The following is a 19,244-nucleotide window of genomic DNA, read 5'->3' as shown; positions in this document are numbered from 1 at the left end:
CTCCACAAAGCATTTTTGCCCACAGCAGGCAGAAAAGCTAAAAAAAAAACCAACTTCACCCAAGTGGCAAAAAATCAGTCACTGCAGGTCATTTTGAGGTGATATACTTTATGTTAGTATTTCTACTTTATGCGACTCCATACTTCATTCAAATATGGTGTTTTATCTCCACAACTATAGTTACTATTTATTTCAGATTTTACTGGCAAAATATAAGATCAATTTATAAAATTGTTTTTGTTGACACATCTGCAGAGAAAACCAAATCATCCTTTTACGAACAAATCATTACAGTCTCAATTTAATCTTAATTACCTTTTGCATTTAGTCTGTGATTTCTGAAATGATTTCTTAAATTAATGTAACCCTTCATCCAAATTTAAAAGATGATTGGTCAGAGTTGTGAGTTTTCCATATGTCAACAGAGCTGAGTGTAATAGGAGGTGCATAGATGGGACAGCTGCTGGCTGAGCTACTGTGTCCTTGGCTATTAGGTTTCTCACCACCAGCAGACACACAACAGCACATTGTCCCTCATCCTGGTTAATGTGCACACATGCTTACATTTGTGGCCATACGCACACACAAAGACACACACGGGGGCCATACGTGCAGACACGTGTGCATGAACACACACAGAGAGAAAAATCTTTGCTGGAGCACCTGTCCACAATCAATCTCAGCTGCTCCACTGATGTCATGTCACACACACACACACACACACACACACACACCCATAACAACAACTGCTCACTTTACACAAGTGTGTTTTACATAAACAATCTCTCCCACATAGTGAATCTCATATGAACCACCGGACCAGTTCAGGCATCATTTAAACAGCTGTCCTTCCTCACACTTTCAAGTTCAGCAACATGCTGTGGCTGGTTTGTGCCAGCTAGGATTATACCGGGATTAATTCAAGGTTTCTTTTGTTGATTCTACTGCACGGATACTTTAATCTGAGTTTAAAGCTCAACAAGGTCTAATTGGAAAGCTTAGTGTTAAAGCCTTAAAAACGTGATGTGTGAAATCAGTTCCCTTTAAATTAACTTTGAATTTAAACAAGTGCCTTATGAAAACATGTTTGATTTAAAGTTTTAATGGAGGTTTTGAAGGTTTAAAGCTACAGTAGGTAACTTTTGTCATAATTGCTGAAACTTTCACTATATCCTGACAGTAGTACATGAGACAGATCAGAGATAGTTCAGTCTTATTCCCAGGTCATCAAATACAGATGCTTTGGGTCAAAAGAAACGTGATCACATTTCACCTACACTGGCTACCTGTTGCTTTTGATTACTTACAAAGCCCTGAGAGGCCTCACCCAATTTATCTATCAGACCTTTTATTGCCCCATGTTTTCTTCCCGGTCAATGAGATCCACCAACACATTGTTCCCGATTGTTCCAAGGTCCAGACTGATATGGTGATAGAGCTTTTTGCAGTTATGGCTCTTGTACTGTGGAATGACCTGACATCATTATTATTATTATTATTATTATTGTTATTATTATTATCACAGGAACAGAGACAGAGGTGTTCCTCTTTACATTAACAATGGCTCTGTCCCATTTAAGGGCCCTGAAACTGGCAAAATTAATTCTTTATGGCCATTGTTAATGTCATTAATTATACCGGTGCTTTTCCTGATGTGACATATCACAATGTCTGCTGTGAAAGACAGATTAATATTTATGTACACTGCTGTTACAGTGAACCTGAGCAGGTGCCTTTTGGGACACAGTCGCCCCTTTTCATATTTTATTTATAGCGGTGGTTTATGGCATCCAGGAGGGACAAAAAAAAATACAAAAATACAGATGTTTCTCATCGTGCAAGAGATTAAATGTAGAATACCAGTGAAATATGGTTAATTATTCTCTGTAACAGGTCAGAGTCCAGATCTAGATGTCTGGATAAGAGGGAAGTTGGAAGGGAATTTCATGTCAAGTATTTCAGTACTAAACTTTCTTTTACTCCATCTGGAGGTATTATTGTACATTACATTTGTTTTTCAATTATGTTTTTTGATTTGTTCTTTTTACGTAGGTTCCAGTTTTACTCCTTGGTCTCCAACTAAACTCATTCAGACAGTTTCAGCTCAAGAATCAATAAACATTATCTATACTTTCAGTTATCTGCGCACGTGTCTAAAACAGACGTACGAGTCCGTGTTTTGTATCAGGTAATTGTTTGATACTTGTTTACTTCTTTGGAAGAACCTTGACAAAGTGAACTTTCTACCCTCTTAATTGTGACTGAAACCATGCCAAGAGGAAACAAACAGAAAAAAATATGAGCTTTGGACAAGATAAGGTAACAGGAAGGCTCTATATTATAACTTACTGAAAACAGAAAGAAAGGGGCAGGACTTGTTGCTGTTTATAAAGATTAGGAGTACCATTACCAAACACAGATAAAAAGCAGTCGCAAAGAGAAGAAGGTTAGTAACTCACTGGTACACGGCGCATTTAACAGTAAATCAGTCTACAATTCTAAATACAGATCCTACACCATCATCAGAACAAGATGAAGACACTGGCATTGCTCTCTCTGAGCCTCGCAGGTAAGAGATTTCATTAACATTTTTCTATTTTTCTATCACTTTTACTTTGTTATTCATTGTGTTTAGAAAATGTATCTGCATGTAAGTTGTGTTTTCACTGTGATTGGCCATTCGCTAATAACATTATTCTGTTATTTGTAATTGTTCAAAACTTAGAGTGGAACTGCTACTGTAGACACGTCACATTAACTTATTCAAACTTCTATCTAATCGATTTTAGTTCAATATGGATCAACTGGTCTTATCTCTTACTCATCAAATAAGGGTTCATTGGGACCAGAGCCTCCATTTAAATGGCTCTTGAAATCTCTTGTTGGACAGTCAATCAGGTGACTACAAATATACGCAAAACATCAAGAAATAGACACAAAACGACACCACGTAGGAGGGTTGAGGGCATTTTACATGTCTGCACACAAACACTCTCATAGTCCATCTGTGGGTACAGGTAGCGGAATCTGTTTCACTTCATAAGTAATTTTATTCTCAAATGTTCTCTTTGCAGTGGTTCTGGGAATGCCACCATTGTCCCCAGATCTAGGTCCAGTTCCTGTCTTTATTGAAAAACTCCAGGACCCTCTGGTGGGAGATGTGCCTCCTGCGCAGGGTCATGTGGTGGTGGAAGATCCTGCACCACAAGTCAGGCTCGGCTCCGAGGAGCAGCAGGAACAGTTGGCTCCGGTGCCAGCCGACATCGAGAAGAGTCAGAATAAGGAAGAACTAGAGGTTAAGGCGAAGTCAGAAGTTGGAGTGGAGCAAGAGGGTGAAGTAAAGACAGAGGTTAAGAAGGAGTCAGAAGTTAAGGTGGAGCAGGAGCTTAAAGCAGAGCCAGAAGTTAAGGTGGAGCCAGAAGTTAAGGTGGAGCCAGAGGTTAAGGTTGAGCCAGAAGTTAAGGTGGAGCCAGAGGTTAAGGTGGAGCCAGAGGTTAAGGTGGAGCCAGAGGTTAAGGCCGAGCAGGAGCTCAAAGCAGAGCCAGAAGTCGAGCCAGAGCAAGAATTTAAGGTGGATTTAGAAGCTAATGTGGAAACAGAAGCAGAACAAGAGGTCTTCGTGGAGCCAGAGTTCGAAGATGTGCCAGACTTTAAGGTGGAATCAGAGGTTAAGGTGGAGCCACATGTTCTAGAGGAGACTGTGCCCATGTTTAATGAGGAGCAAGAGTATCAAGCAATTCAAGAGTCTCAGGTGCAAATGAACCTCGAGCCAGAGATTGAAACAGGTCGGGAGTTCGACGAGAGACACATTGACATGGAGCAAAATAATGAAATGGTGAGCGAAGACGTGCCAGACTTTAAGGTGGAATCGGAGGTTAATGTGGAGCCAGATGTTCTAGAGGAGACAGAGCCCATGTTTAATGAGGAGCAGGAGTATCAAGCAATTCAGGGGGAGTTTCAGGTCGAGATGAGCCTCGAGCCAGAGATTGAAACAGGTCGGGAATTTGACGAGACACACGCTGACATGGTGCGGAAATATGAAATAGAGAGTGAACCAATCATGGAGCTGGTGCCACTGGATGATGACAACATGTTTGGAGACGAGCTGAGCGACAGTCAGCTGTCTGAAGTGGAACAATCTTTGAGGGCGGCATTTGAGAATCCAGATCTTATCATGGAACTGCTGCCAGAGGAGGAGGAGCTTATGAGGGAGAGTGACCACGTTTTAGATGAAGAACCAATCAGGGAACTGGAGCCTGAGAGGAGGGAAGAACAGTTTGTGCCAGATGCTGCTATCATGGAAGAAGGGCCAGCATTGGACATTATGGGGCAGCCGATACAACCTTTAGAGCAGTATTTCCCCAATGAAGAAGCTCAGATCGGGATGGAGCGTGGCTCTCTCATAGCAGACGGGTTAGACTATTCGATGCCAGAAATGGAAGACAGTCCTGTGCTGTTAGATGGACAGTATTTCAATTAAGTGTATTTAAAATACAGATTCAATTACATTTGAGTAATTTGTCATTTGTATTTTGCTGGGCAGAAAAAAATATGGTATTTGTAACAAATAAGACACAATATTATCACAAGGTTTAAACCGTGGAGAACAAAAAAACAAGTGCAACAATTAGCCTAATCGCAGCCTGAATGCAAGTGAATTACATGATATGTCTTGTGTTATGTTATGTTATGATCAGAAACGAAAAGAAGTTTTTTTATGATGTGAATAAAGTGTTTTTTTATTCTTGAGCTTGTTGTGATTATTGCCACTTATAGAAAAAAGTGTTTTTGAAACTGAAGTATATAATAATTCATTGCACTCATGATTAAACTTTACTTTAAACTTTTATTGTAACCAACTTTTACATTTTTCCCCAAGTAAAAAATATGCATTACAACATTTTAAGACTTATATTGCATAGAGTATATTTATATTTCGTATCTTTGAAATTGTATTCTTTATATTTATCTTTTTCTAATCTTTATTTTTTATTCTTATTCTATTTTTTATTTTACATTAAAAAAATTAATTAAGTTTAACTATAAGTCAATCTTTAAGTGTGCTATTTTTGATATACTAACACTGAACTTAATGTATTAATAATATATAATTAGTGCAATTTCAAATATACTGAAATACATTTTAAGGGACATACATGAAGAAAACATGCACACAGAGACACACAAAATAAGCAATTTCAGTCCTAACTATTTGAGTAAGAAATGATTTAGTGGTAATACAGTTCCTCCTACAAAAAAAAAGGATAATGGAGAAAAAACAAAAGATAATGGTAAGAGAGAAAAACAAGCTAAAAATAGGAAGAATGTGGGGGAAAAAATCTGTACAAACAATCAAACAAACATTTGACATATATCAAATCCTTGGGTCACACAGCAGATAAAGCTAAATTAATGCTATAATATAGATAGAATCACTTGCATTGGTAGTGTGTTACAAAGGCATTTCTTCATGCTCAGTTTGGACAAGAGGAATGAAAACAGTGACCAAAAACTGTATCAGTGTGAGTTTTGTTTAAGATTTGAAAAATATGAATCCTTTAAAGAGAAACAAGATGTTGTAATTCCACATTTTCGCCACTAAATGGAGCTGTTGTCTTGATGTGATACCTGAGGGAAAGTGTTATCAGTTCTTCAAAGGGCCAAAAGGGGGCTTGCAGATGCCAAAGTATTTACATGATCTACACTTCTCAAAGATGCCTCCTGAAATCTTTATATAAAGTTAGACTTCTTTAGCAACACACAGCCATTAATGTGCACAATACCACTGTCACTGCCTTCTCTATTCCACTGCCGTTCTTCTACCAAGAACATTTCCCTGATGGCCTCCGTTGGCAGGGAGCATGATGAGCATGATGCTGTACCAAAACAGGGCATTGGATTGGAGGACTACGATATTCGGAGGTGTGTATGTTAAGTCAGGGAGTAGGGGGGTCATAAATCTGTTGTTGAAAATACAAATTGATAATTGACCCTAATCACACCATGAGAGTGGTTCATTTTATTGCTGTGTTTGTATCTGGAGAATGACTTAAATAAATTATTTGTTGTCTCATTAGTCTCCTGTTATCTATCAGACTGGTTTGATCTGGTTGGATAGATACCACTGGGGCTGTCAATAGAGCCCAATAACACAACAGATGTGGAGGACTTTGTGGAAGTGCTGGCACTTGAGTCAGATTGTTGTTTAAAGCTGAACTGAAGGCCAGGCATGTTACTGAGTTATGTAATCAGGATAGAAGAAAAGGTCATTGTAATCCATTACAGTTACAGACAAAACAGTATAACCAGATTACAGTTTGGTTGAGGATTAATAGCAAGATTACAATTTAACCATTACAACGTTGTTGCATTAGACTGTTAGATTTAACTTAGTGTGCCTAATAAAGTTAGTGTAGTGTAGAGTATATTCCCTCTCAGTTAGAGCAGCACTGTTGGACTGCAGGATGGGATATTTTTGAGGTTTACGTGATGAGTGTTTATCAGGAAACAGTGACACAACCATCAGTCTGTTCGGTGTGTCTAAACCTCCAGTCCATCCAGGACCCATTTACAGCAGGCCCACCTCACTCAACCATGGAGTCCAGGAATTCTGGGTCATTTTTTCCAGATCAGGGCACAGCCGCTCTGTCCGAGAGAGCGATCTGTTCTGGTGCCAGAATATTTCAGGGTGATAAAAGCTGTTCACACGACGATTTCATATTTCCTATTCACAGTCTGCAACATTGCTGGCAGGATAAATATGTTTGATTACGTGCTTCTGTCAATGTGGCATCTAGACTCATTGAATTCTAATCATCGCCATTACAGGAGATTTGCACCCATTAACTGATATATTCACACACTCAGGCTGCACATGCGGCTACTGTAAAGCCTGCCTGCACTCACATGTTGCTGTGTGTGACTGTGACTCATTTTCCACTGGCTTGCACAACCTTTTCCTGACCTTTGGATGTGCAGATGAGGATTACCAACTCTAAGGTGATGACTGGCAGCTCTTTATCCTTCTATTTCAATGGATGACTGTCCCCTATATACACACATCCACCACTACTACACACATACTCATTCACTATAATCAATATTCAAATTATTCAATTCTCTACAAGCTATTGTTTGAGAAACACAATCTGTGGCACAAGTGAGCCGCACATTCTCAATTGTTCCCCTACCAGGAAAAGTGACTTTTGCTGGATTTAAGAGATCACAGTTGACTGTTCATTTCCAGTCTATTACTGGAGGGATAACTCCAATGGCTCTGCTGCACATTGTGTACGTACATTACAAAATCATATTTTTAGACTCAGTGCAAAATTGGATCTGGTTGATCATCACCAGGCAGGTATGAACTGTACATTGTAACAGAGGAATAAGAAACTAATAAAGTGGGAAAGTCATTTTGGCAAAACAAGAAAATCTGTGGCAGATATGATTCATCAACAGTGATGATATGATTGATAAATTAAAAAGAGAGCAGTGGATTCCTGGAGTCCAGATCCTGATGCTGTGGAAATCCCCTAATACCTTGACTGCTTATCAGTGTCGCTGTTTAGATGGGAGTGACTCAGTGTTGGTGGTTGCCATCTGTCAGTTCAAGTCATTTTCTAGCTTCATGCAGCACAACCAGTTGTCTGCTGGCCTGTGTGTATGTGTGTGTGTGTGTGTGTGAGTGAGTGTGTTCATGCACCGAGGCTGTGAATCCTCTCGACTGAGCCCTGCAGCCCAGCTTAAACCCTTGGGGCAGTGGATACAACTGTATCCATGCCCAGTCGTAAACTTTGGATTACGGGATGGTATAAAAACAGACTGTAAACAATGTTTACAACACAGCCTGCAGATTCTGTACATAGTAGCACTAATCTGTGTGCTTTTCCTCATCAGTGTACATACAGTACTGTGTGGACAAATAACACAAACACATCTTTTGAAATGGTCTCAAGTAATTCCTCAACTGTGTGTAGTCAGATATTAGACCCATGTTCAAGAAAAAATACCTATGGTTCATATCAAAGGTGGGGATATACTTAAAGGATAATGCCAGTGTGTCCAAGTGCAGGTTTTAACTACAATTAATGTATACTATGCAACACCTATTACCATTTTGAATGCGTCCTATTGGATTAGATTAGATTTGAGATGAATTTTCTGTGTTCCTTTTAACTATGTGTTTTACATTTATTTCTTCTTCTTTTTTTTTTTTGAAAATCAATTTACGGACTCATGAAACCTTCCTGAGTTGTGAAATGCATCATATTATAATCAAGTCTGCATTCATTTTTACATAAAGTTACATAGTGTGGTAATGCAGTTTAAATAGTCAGCACATTTCCTACACATCACGCAGTTTATTATGCAAAACATGCTCCTGTGTTTTAGACCAGTGTTTTATCAAACTTTTAACCCCCACCTCAGAAAATATTAGCCTCTCCAAGTACCACCATTATGACCGACGTTAAAATACAGTAATGTAGACTGACCCTATTTAGCTACAGATAGTTCACACAGAAGGCTGGTTTATTCCAAATAAGACAATAATTTATTGTTGACTGTTGTTGTCACAAGAATAAGAACCTGAGCTAATTTGGTAGAAAAAGGGTACTCCTGATCCACACTTCTCTTACTAATAGTTCCCATTAGCAGCCATGATTGCAGTGTTTTTGAACCATTTATTTTGCTTCTGCCTATTACGTTGCCATTACATTTTATCTTGTAACTAATCATGGATGTATGCATGCATGCATTAATGTGATTGGCTGATACTGAAACTAAATATTAGAGGAAATGCAAAACTTGTGTACCACTGGAGGCACCTCATGTACCACCAGTGGCACACATACCATAGTTTGAGAACCACTGTTTTAGAGGTTGCTTCTCTTGCTTTGCAGTGTTTACAGAGGTACTGTCATCTTGATGTATAGGGAAGATAATGATGCAACATCTTATGCTTGCTGTATAGTCATGTTAAACAGCCTAATTACCATTCATATATTACTTGGCTGCATCCCTTCTGGAGATTCAATCTGTGACCACTGTTCCTCTTTGCTGATCCAGTTGGTTGGCATATGTTGTTTTTCTCGTCACACTAGGGGCCCATATGAAAATTAGTAGTGGGGGAGAATGGGGGTGAGAATTGTAATTTGTCCTTTGGCTCTTGGTATGGGAGTTTATATTTTTATATTTATTCATGAATGTATTCTGTATTTGTATTATATCTGTCTTATTAATGTCATAAGAAGCTTGCAAAGTCTCTGGTTCAAATCTTGCTGGGGACGTTGTTGCATCTCTCTCCCTCATTTCCTGTCATCTCTCCACTATCACTAATTGATAGAGGCATAATTTGTTCATGTAAACCAAATTATGCCTTTTATATATTACATTATTTATTTATTATATCATATTATTATTATATTATATTATTACTTAATTAAATCACTGCCCCTAAAATAACATTCGAACAGATTCTCACTGGATTTTAACTCAACCATCTTAAAGCCTTTTCTTCTAAAGCAACAACAAACAAAACGTAAGTCCAGTGTGTTTACGTGCAATACAGTAAGTAGGACCGAGAGGGGAGGAGGGAGAAAGAAGAGCATGCAGGATAAGAGATGGCAGGGGGATGAAGAGAGGAAGGATAAATACATGATAAAGGTATTAAAGGTGGAAGTGTCAGTTCCAGGTCAGTTCTTGGTAAACAGTTTCCTCAGTCTCCTGCCTATTGCATTAGAAATTAACACCACTCTCCTCGGGGCATGCCAGGTGGCTCACATCCATCTCACACATCCACAACAAACCACATTCATAACCCTCCCTATGTTTATATTTATGTCTATCCTGCAGGATAGACATAAATATGCAAATATATTGGCAGCATGCACAGTGTGAATTCATGTTCTCAAATGTTTGCATATCCCCACAGCCCTACCTGGAACTCCTACTTACATCCAGATGTCTGGTTCGTTAAGGATGAGAGGAGGAAATAACGTGAGGCTTTCTGCAGAATCTTTGAAGGAAACTAAATGATGGTTCTACAGTAACATACAGAATATACACACTGACAAATAGAGTTGATGTTAAAGTGCTGGGAGGGGTCAGGAATGTTTATCTCTCTGTTTCTGTCTCTCAGAGACCCCTGCCTCGTTCAGGGGTGTGTCACAGACGATACTGCTTCTATAAACATAAGAACACAGTAGAGAGACGAACAGACGCACCAGGAAAAGGGAAATAAGAGACCATTGCTTCATATAGGTATGTTTCACACATTCTGAGTAGACGCATATTTAAAGGCTTTTTGTGTTTTTACTTTTTCTGTGGATTGTCACTTTCATACTTCAGGTGACAGTAATTCTTTTTAAATGATATCAAACTTTATCCTTCATATTTGCATGGGGATCCAGCTGAATGTGATGTGCATCTGAGTTAAAGAGCAACCCAGTGTGTCCTCTGTATCCTTGTTTGTTAACCTGGGGGTTTAACCAGTTGTGCCTCTGGGCTCCGGACTGGAGTCTAGTGGCAGCCAAAGAGACTAGTGGACTAAATCTAGTCCATTCTGAACCCATTTCAGCTGTTACTGATCTTAAAATAAGTCACAGACATACAAACCGTTTAACAAGCACATTCAAAATACACAATGTCTAACCAGAGAATCATCAACAATGCAAACGTTTGTCATTATCTAAATAACTGAAAAGATTTGCAGCTGATCAACAAGGTGGATACACTGAACACATATACTGCAGAGCATTTCAGTTATGTGAGACTGATTATTATAACTTCAAACTTATAATATTAGAATTATTATATAATAAGGTTTTGATGTGTTGCTCAGTGGGTTTTAAGAGGTAGAGTAAAAAATGTTTCATATAGTAAAACATACAGTATATACATGTCTGAACATTTTGCTGTTATAGAATATTTAAAATGTTTTGCTTAAATCGAAAATACGTGCTATATATAACTATTTAACGATTTTAATGGAAAGCTTGTTACAAACTGGAAGTGTTGGCTTTGAAAGAAGTGGGTGTTTACCAGGCAAGGAGAGTTTTAATGAGTTGCATTATAGGAAATGTAGGGTCCTGGTTTTTCTTAACCTTGACCCATAATGGGGTGTATAAGACAGGATATCGGCCTCTGTTGCACCAATTCTAACTTTTCTTTTTCTAATCTGTCTCTTGTGAGCCCCCCAGCTTTTAGAAGTGCAATACTACTCAAGTTGGAGTGCCCCTATAAGATGTCTTGATTGTAATCAAAAGCCACACTGTAATGATACTCATGTCACAGAAAATGCTACTACCTTTCCTTCAAGAGTCTTTAGTGGTCATGGAGAGATTGTCCACAGTCAGCCAACCCGTCCCAAAGAAGCATCTTGGAAATAAAAAGGAGTTGGGAGACACAAAACAGGATGGGAAACTACAGGTGGAGCAGGGGACCACAGATGAGGGTAATTTTGGATTGAAAAATCAAGAGTATGTCACTTTAAATTGCATGCGTTACTGCCATCACTTGTCTAGTTTCCGTATTGCAGATGGAAAATCATTCAGATTTCTTCTCAAAGTAGATTTGCCACACTGCTCTTTTATGCAGAAGTGTAACCCAACTATTCCTCTAACACTCTCCTCTACAGCATTAATAGACCAAAAGGTGATGGCAGGAGAGGCTTTGGACAGGAGGAACATCTGGGAGCCGAGTGTTTACTACGCACTGGGAAAGGAGTCTTTTTACTTTGCTGGTCATGACATCAGCATCCGCGAGTCTATGGATACTTATGGTGCTCTGATCTGGCCCGGGGTATAACCTGCCACTACTGTGTGTGTCTGTACATACCTGGTTATTGTAAATATGATAGTAATGAGAATTTCCTTTGCAGGCAATAGCTTTGTGCCAGTTCTTGGAGAATAACCAGCAACAAATGAGCCTGATGGACAAAGCGGTGCTGGAGATTGGAGCTGGAACCGGCTTGCTCTCAATAGTGGCCAGTCTGCTTGGTAAGTCTTTGATAATGAAGTCCATTTGCACTTAGCACAATATGTGCTGTATGTATGAAACAATAATTTTCACAAGACACCAGTAAGTCTTGACACTGGAGTCCTGAGTACCAACATAACTCATACCGGGCTTTGTGCCAGTTTTAATGCCATTACATGCAAATGCCGACAGAACAGTTGTGATTGTGGTGCTGTCGTTCATTCCCTTGGCTGCATACATATGCACTGAATATTTTGTGGGTATCTGCTTATCTTTTGTCCAAAATGTATATTTTGGCCTTAAGGAAACATCAGAGGGTCACTTAAACACTGGAATTCATTGTCTGAGGAACATGACTATCCACCCACACCAAAATTTTTGCATCGCAATCAGGCCAGTAGTTGTGAAGATATCCTGAGCAACAGAGTGATTATTGGAATGATGTTGCCTCCTTTGGTCCTTCTATTAATCATGCAGTGGAAACACAAGTGTAATTTTATTCTCTAATCTCTATTCTCTATACTGTCATTTGACTGTTTTTCAACAGTATTTTTAACTGTTTCCTTTATAATCTCTTCATTCAGATTCATCTTCACAGGACCACAAATGCCTGCTCTGAATTGCATGGCAATCTATCCAATAGTTGTTGAGATATTTCATGCTGCACATGAGCAGTGGACCAAACAACCAGAAGATATTGCACTACTAGAGCCACGTTGTTACTGTAGCTATAAAGGAGTCTTTCTGTCTATCAGCTGCCTTGTTCTGTGCTCTTTTCCAGGTGCTTGGGTGACAGCTACTGATCTGCCGGACATCTTGTCTAATCTGACCTTTAACCTTCTGCGGAACACCAAGGGCCGGTCGCGCTACACCCCTCAGGTGGCTGCTCTTGCCTGGGGTCAGGACCTGGGGCGTGACTTTCCCTACCCGTTCTACCACTACGACTATGTGCTTGCAGCTGATGTGGTCTATCACCACGACTGCCTTGAAGAACTTCTGGAGACCATGCATCACTTTTGCCGACCAGGAAGTCGAACAACGCTGCTGTGGGCCAACAAAATCCGGTTCCAGTCAGATCTGAGGTTCACAGAGTGCTTTAAGAGCAGTTTCGACAGCACGCTGCTCGTTGAGCTTCCACAGCAGGAGGTGAGGATATACAAGGCCACAGCAAAGGCGTGACAACAGAGGTGGAGGTTTCCTGAGATGTTCAAAGGGTTTGTGTTTAAATTTTGAGGAAAACAGGAAAATTCCATTTTTATCTTGCTGATTTAAATCCATGTAGAGAAAAGTCTGGTTTTGATGTGACATTCCTGGAAAGTGCTGTAACTGCAGAAATGAAGCTCCTGACTCAAATTTCCATTTCAATAAGCTATTTTATTTGCCAGTACTTTTTCATACATTTGATATTTCTGAATTTATTCATCTTATGCTGTTTTTAAAAATAAATTGATTTGCTGGTAACATTTCTCTACATTCAAATTTGTCTCATAACAACTAGACTATAATACATAAACCTTTGTCAAAGGTGCTCTGCTCTTGGCTATCCATGCAAAGAGTCAATTATGAACCATGAAGTAAACATAAGAAAACTGTTTTCCAAAAGTATGAAACTTTGCGTTTCTGGAGTCTTCGCTTTTGGTATTTCAACATCAGCAGTTAATTTAGCTATAAATAGTCAAACTAAGGTTAGTTAACTCAAAAAGAAACAAAATCGATTTCCATTAAATGGCATACACTCTATAGGACACATATGCAATAGAGGGAAATTAACATTTTACATGTTCAACATGTGACTGTCACTTAGCACCAGACATACCACATAACTAAACCCCTGCTTAAAAATATGATTTTTAAAATGCATTTTAGATCTAAAAGCATTACAATAATTTAACACATTACACACAGAGAAGAGAGTGAACAGATTGCGAGACAAAGAAAGAGAAGATGAAGAGAGAGTGTAAAGGGTGCAGTCGTAGAATATAATATCAATACATTTCTTTTTTTTTTTTTAAACTCTTAAATTCCAGGTTGAAAATCCACCTCCATTCTGTTCTGGTTGTTTTCTGCATTCACCATTAAACTTTTAGAATCTCAAACAGTTTCAACTCTGCCATAAGAGAGTTCAGACGACACTTGTGTCTGTCCTGAGTATTTGCATCTTCATGTTCTGAAGAACTACAAGTCTGCACACTGGATGGTTGATGTAATTTCAAGGTGTTTCAATTACTCTACGATGTGCAGCAGGTCGATGACTTGGCTGGCTGCTCTAGAATGGACTCCCTGCGAAGGTCATCGGGGACACTGCCATCAGGACCCCAAACGTTGAGCTCTCCATAAATGCCTGTCTCGATCATCTCCTCTTGCCAGGGGATGGGGATGTTGCCTGAGGAAAACTCATCAAAAAAGGTCTTGTCAGGATCCTCCAAGGCCACTCCCTTCACCGAAGAGAAAGCCCCAACGTCATCCAGACTTTTAGCGTACACCACTTTAGGGTCAGGGACAAAAGGAGGGGGCAGAATACCTGGAGATGGGAGAAACAGACATTAAAGCCATTTTCAATGGAAATAGAAGCTTTTTATTTTGTTATTATAGACGTTACACACAACCCAAGATAAGGAAGTATAGGAAATAGACTGCACCTGCATTCAGTTTCCTCCAGTTGAGGTTACTGAAGAATGAGTGTGCTCTGAGCTCATCACAGCATCCGTTCTTAAAACCCATCCTTTGGTCGACCTCTTTGGCTAGCAGCCCATCACAGAGTGACTTTGCGTGCTCGCTGAAATTGTCTGGATACACCACCACTCGTGTCAGCATGCGTTCTTTCATCTCCTCCCGTTCAACCTGAACAGGGGATAAACATTCTTCATTTGCATCATCTTATTTCTCAAAGTTAGCCATTTGTGTTGCAAAGCTCAAGGTTCAATAAAAGTAGGCTAACCTTCTCCCCTCTGTTTCTGAATGGGTTCTTAGCAGCCATGAACTCAAATAGGGTCACTCCGAGAGTGAAGTAGTCGACCGACATGTCATATTTCTCTCCTTTCAGCATCTCTGGAGGCATGTACCCTGCAAGAGCAAAAGTCAAACAATGGGAAAAGAAATTCTGATTGAGCAGTGAAATTACACCTCTATGTAGGAAACTACTCTGTAGATACAGATGAGGCCCACCTGGTGTCCCAGCATATCCTTTGGTCATTGTTTTGCCTTCTTTTAGCTCCACAGCAAGACCCAGGTCAGATATGCGCACATTTCCTGGTCGACAACATAGACATCTTAATTAGCTATTAATTACACATACACGATAGCTGTTTTTTGTTCCAGTATTGGCTAAAACGTGATTACCATCATTATCTAGCAGCACATTTTCTGGTTTGAGATCTCTGTAGATGATTCTTTTCTGGTGGAGGTGCTCCAAGCCTTGGATGATCTGAGCTATATAAAAACAGGCTCTGGGCTCCTCAAACCCCGGGCTGTTCTCATCCACCAGGTAGATGTGGTACCTTCAGGGAACAGAGAACAGGTGAGCTTTTGTCCAGTCATGCATAAAAGGTTTGTCATCTGCATATATTTGCAGCATTAAATATACACAATGTGCCAATATGTTGTTGTTACGTGGGTTTACATCTCACAGCGACTGAATATATTTTGATAATGTGACTTTAAATGGCAGATTCTTTTTGAGGAACCACTCTGGGATATACTTGTGATCAAAATGAAGTTCTAGGCCTATGTCTCTTGAGAATAACAGCTAACATTTGTATAAAGCATGCAGTCAAGTGTACATTCAATAACTGTGAGCGGGTACCTCCTCTCATGAACTGTAACTGATTGATATACCGTCTCTAGCACACATGCAACTGCCCCCATGTGTCTGTCTGTGTTAAGTGTATTCCCACTTTGGGAAACATTAAGTAATCTCTCTCAGTCATCAGTCTTTTGGTTGACCGCACACCTGTTGGAAAACTACACAGGCTGTGAATAAAATAGTAACATAGAAGCACAAGGAACATGTGCTCTCATTGGTTTCCTCAATGAGCCTGAATCTGTTCGTTTGTGCTTTGAAACATGAGTTTTTCATAAAGTGAAGTTACTTGAGGTCTCCTCCATTCATGATGGTCATGACCAGACAAAGTTCGTCCTTTGTCTGGAAGGCGTACGCCAGTGACACAATGAAGCGACTGTGAACCTTCTCAAGAATCCTCTTTTCCACCATCGCCCCCTACAGGAGGAAATTGGGAAAGGCAGTTTTGAAAAACATTGGTACAGAGGCATATTTAAAGGAGAAAAACTGCAGGGAATTTCTTTTTGCCATCAGGCTGAAGAAGAATATATACATGCCATTTAAAAAAAGAGATTTAAGTACATTTCAAAGAATGACCTCAGACAAATCAAGGGCAAGATATAACTGTGCCAAGAAGTTCCATTCAGAAGAGCTTTCCACTAAAGCTCCCAGTAATCACTCTATCCCTGTCTCAGTTGTTTAATACTGCAGGGTAAAGCCAAACGAGACAGAGGCAGGGACAAAGACGATTAGCACCATCGCAGGGCACTTTCTCTGGAACATAAAGCCAACAAAATACCTTTATTAATCAAATCACTGCATGCAATTAAAAGAGCCTTCCATTTCTATGAAATCTAATGCACGGAAACGCAACAATACCATAGCCCTGCTGTGGCACACTGTATAAGCTGAGGCTTTCTTAAGTAGAGCAAGGGCCATATTTTACATTTAACATTCAATTATTTCACAAGAAGAGATCTACTTTTCATATAGTTACACATAGAACTTATTCTCACTGCAGGCTTATCAATAAAAGGCACAAATGTGTCAGACACTAAACGTATTGCTCTCACCTCATAGCCTTTCCTCTTCTTCAGCCTCTTCTTGTTGAGTTTCTTACAGGCATACAGTTTTCCTGTGGCTTTCATCTGACAGGCAGACACCTCTCCAAACCCACCTTTCCCCAGCACACGGAAGTCTAAGAACCAGTCCGCATCCATGGGCTGCATCTCAAGCCACTTCCACTGCAGGTACCTCTTCAGATACAAGCTCTCCATGAAGAAAGTATAGGGGGCTTCCCGCAGAAAGTTCAACGTTGTGGTCAGTGCTGCGGAAAACAAATCATCGCCTGCAGCCTCCAGGCCTTCCTTCACCTTGGCTATGATGTCCTCAGGCAGGAACGGGCAGTAGTATTTGGCAGAGGGTTCCATGTACCGCTGGACAATCTTTGAGGACTTCTTTGCCCTGTCAGAATCCTCCGCCAGGTCATAGTCCTCGATGTCTTTCCACAGACGGCAAGACCCATGATACTCTTGATTTGCATTCAAGAATTCCCTAAAGAGGCGTTTTCCGATGGGCTGTTCGCTGCAGACTGTGTCAAAGCTCAAATCCAGGGTATCCCTCAGGCCCTCACACACAGTGATGTGTGGCAGTTTGAGGCGAGAATGGTACTTCTTATCCCGAGCTGGTGCATTAGAGCCATCAATGCTTCCACGGGCATTTATGTAAGCAGAATTCGCTACCACTGTGGTCAGTCCTCCAATATCCATGTTGAGGGTAGGTGACTGTTAGGCAGCGCAAAGAGGAGACATTGCAAAGAGAAAACAGAGAATAAATGCTGCTAACTAAAGTGCAGGGGTGAGGCAGTAAAAGGATGAAGCAAGGGGGAGACGACAGGAGACGGATCACAGCGTAGTGGCAGAGAAATGGGAACTGGAGATAAGTGTCTCAACTAGATCCCAGCACACTTTGAGCACTGTACCACCCTCGTTCACACACACAAACACACACACATACCTGAGTCAACACCTTTCAGTAATCCATTAACACCCTAATGCCCCAGACAAAGTGTGCGAGCACATGCTGGAATAGAACAATACAGGCAGCATATGCAGCTGGAGTGTCACCAGTCAATCAACTGGGAAATCACAGTTAGCAGTGGAAAATTCATGTAGATGCTAATCAAGCAGTTGCTGGATATTTAAAAGCTAAAGTCAGGTTGGAAAAAGCAATCATGTTTGTGATCAACTGGGAGGCCTACAGATAATTTTTATTATAGTTTATAGTTTTATTCTAAAATAAAATTCTCATTTAAATAAAATACTTTACATACTACATATTACTTTGTATGGAAAATAAAGAATTATTGGTTGCTGTAATCAATCCTCCTGTCCACATTTGCTGCACAGAAATCTGGTCAAGATCAAATTCAGGGTCCACAGTCCACTTTATATGCAAGTCAGTATATTATAATATATCTCATGGATATTTAAGTATACATGAAGTAGGTAACTTCATTATAAAACCAAATTACTGCTTAGGGATACTTGGAATAAGACCAACTTACAGCATACCCACTTGATTTGACTAACCCGGGCTGCTGAAGTCTCATTATTTTTAGCTGAATAACAGAATATATAGAACAGTGACCGTGCATTTTGTCCTGTTTAAATTCAAATTGCCCTAGGAATAGATCTCTTTGCAGCCAGCGTGGGCACGAGGAATGATTACAGCCACCAATAACTCTTTAAAGGTACTGTGGTTGGTTGGTGCTCAGTTTTTAGATTTTTTATTTTTATTTTTTAAACAAACCTTCCTTTTAAACATGTGCAACTGAGGGGAAAAGGGAGCTTAAATGTCGTGCACTGACACGTTTTGCAGCCTTAGATCAGACGTATTATGCGAACAGCTCCCAAACCATCCAGTGCCTGCAGCATGTGCTTCATTTGGGCCCTTATCGGTTCTCCATGTCAAAAACATTTGGACACCTAATTTGAAAAAAAAAACAGGGCCCAGTCTCAATGTCAGCAACTGCACTTATAAATGCGTCTGTACATTAAAATTGTAATTAAATGCTGACTTTATGGCTGCATAATATTAGGACCAATAGCATTGGTGAGTAAAGGAGCATATAATCAATTGTTCTCACCTCATAGCCATCCTCTTCTTGACTGTCTAGCACGTAGTTTCCCCGTGGCTTTTCTCTGACAAGCAGACAGACGCTTGCCCAAGCCCCCCTTTCTCCAGCACAGGCAAGTCTAGGGACCCGTCTTAATGCGTGGGTTCTTTTTTTTTTTTTTAAAGAAGCACGACCCCCAAATCAGTTCAGTTCTCTTGAAAACTGAAACATCCCTTTACCAGGAATACATCTGCTGGGACAATTTGTAAAAAGCCTTAGTTGAAATGCAAAAATGAACATTTATATTCTTGAGAGGTATGACTTCTTCCAGCTAATTATAAATAGTCATTGCTCCGGGCTTGAGACAAA

General features: G+C 40.0%; 3 protein-coding genes across 4 annotated transcripts; 2 read left to right on the top strand and 1 right to left on the bottom strand.

The window, feature by feature from the left end:
• The first annotated feature begins 2,406 nt into the window (after positions 1-2,406).
• On the top strand, positions 2,407-4,749 carry LOC127366051 (cytadherence high molecular weight protein 1-like). The gene is made up of 2 exons (XM_051404750.1): positions 2,407-2,569; positions 3,075-4,749. The coding sequence occupies exons 1-2, from the start codon at positions 2,533-2,535 to the stop codon at positions 4,478-4,480; spliced, it is 1,443 nt and encodes a 480-aa protein (XP_051260710.1). The 5' UTR covers positions 2,407-2,532; the 3' UTR covers positions 4,481-4,749.
• Positions 4,750-10,187: 5,438 nt separating this feature from the next.
• On the top strand, positions 10,188-13,440 carry mettl21cb (methyltransferase 21C, AARS1 lysine b). 2 transcript variants are annotated; one of them, XM_051404287.1, is made up of 6 exons: positions 10,216-10,263; positions 10,413-10,460; positions 11,330-11,455; positions 11,639-11,802; positions 11,882-11,999; positions 12,761-13,440. In XM_051404287.1, exons 3-6 carry the CDS (start codon positions 11,335-11,337, stop codon positions 13,156-13,158), a joined length of 801 nt encoding a protein of 266 aa, XP_051260247.1. In that variant the 5' UTR covers positions 10,216-10,263; positions 10,413-10,460; positions 11,330-11,334; the 3' UTR covers positions 13,159-13,440. The 2 variants fall into 2 exon arrangements, with proteins under 2 accessions (XP_051260248.1, XP_051260247.1); XM_051404288.1 differs by lacking the exon at positions 10,413-10,460 and having other exon boundaries at positions 10,188-10,263; positions 11,321-11,455.
• On the bottom strand, positions 13,333-19,163 carry LOC127365797 (rhodopsin kinase GRK1-like). The gene is made up of 7 exons (XM_051404284.1): positions 16,831-19,163; positions 16,068-16,195; positions 15,319-15,476; positions 15,145-15,228; positions 14,918-15,042; positions 14,619-14,820; positions 13,333-14,500 (listed from the first exon to the last, which is right to left on the bottom strand). The coding sequence occupies exons 1-7, from the start codon at positions 17,524-17,526 to the stop codon at positions 14,208-14,210; spliced, it is 1,686 nt and encodes a 561-aa protein (XP_051260244.1). The 5' UTR covers positions 17,527-19,163; the 3' UTR covers positions 13,333-14,207.
• Between the last annotated feature and the right edge of the window lie 81 nt (positions 19,164-19,244).

The sequence above is a fragment of the Dicentrarchus labrax genome, unplaced genomic scaffold (assembly GCF_905237075.1).
Source record: "Dicentrarchus labrax unplaced genomic scaffold, dlabrax2021, whole genome shotgun sequence".
Lineage (NCBI taxonomy): Eukaryota > Metazoa > Chordata > Actinopteri > Moronidae > Dicentrarchus > Dicentrarchus labrax.
The sequence above is the reverse complement of the archived record's forward strand: the minus strand, read 5'-3'. Positions and strand labels throughout refer to the sequence as shown.

What these genes read in the sequence shown, in the direction of transcription:
- LOC127366051 (XM_051404750.1), top strand. Translation starts at nt 2,533, where the DNA reads ATGAAGACACTGGCATTGCTCTCTCTGAGCCTCGCAG. An exon ending in GCTCTCTCTGAGCCTCGCAG is followed by an intron (nt 2,570 to 3,074) that starts GTAAGAGATTTC and finishes TTCTCTTTGCAG; the next exon opens with TGGTTCTGGGAATGCCACCA.
- mettl21cb (XM_051404288.1), top strand. Translation starts at nt 11,335, where the DNA reads ATGGAGAGATTGTCCACAGTCAGCCAACCCGTCCCAAAGAAGCATCTT. An exon ending in GCAGGGGACCACAGATGAGG is followed by an intron (nt 11,456 to 11,638) that starts GTAATTTTGGAT and finishes TCTCCTCTACAG; the next exon opens with CATTAATAGACCAAAAGGTG. An exon ending in AATAGTGGCCAGTCTGCTTG is followed by an intron (nt 12,000 to 12,760) that starts GTAAGTCTTTGA and finishes GCTCTTTTCCAG; the next exon opens with GTGCTTGGGTGACAGCTACT.
- LOC127365797 (XM_051404284.1), bottom strand. Translation starts at nt 17,526, where the DNA reads ATGGATATTGGAGGACTGACCACAGTGGTAGCGAATTCTGCTTACATA. An exon ending in ATGAATGGAGGAGACCTCAA is followed by an intron (nt 15,477 to 16,067) that starts GTAACTTCACTT and finishes TGTTCCCTGAAG; the next exon opens with GTACCACATCTACCTGGTGG. An exon ending in AGGATATGCTGGGACACCAG is followed by an intron (nt 15,043 to 15,144) that starts GTGGGCCTCATC and finishes TTGCTCTTGCAG; the next exon opens with GGTACATGCCTCCAGAGATG.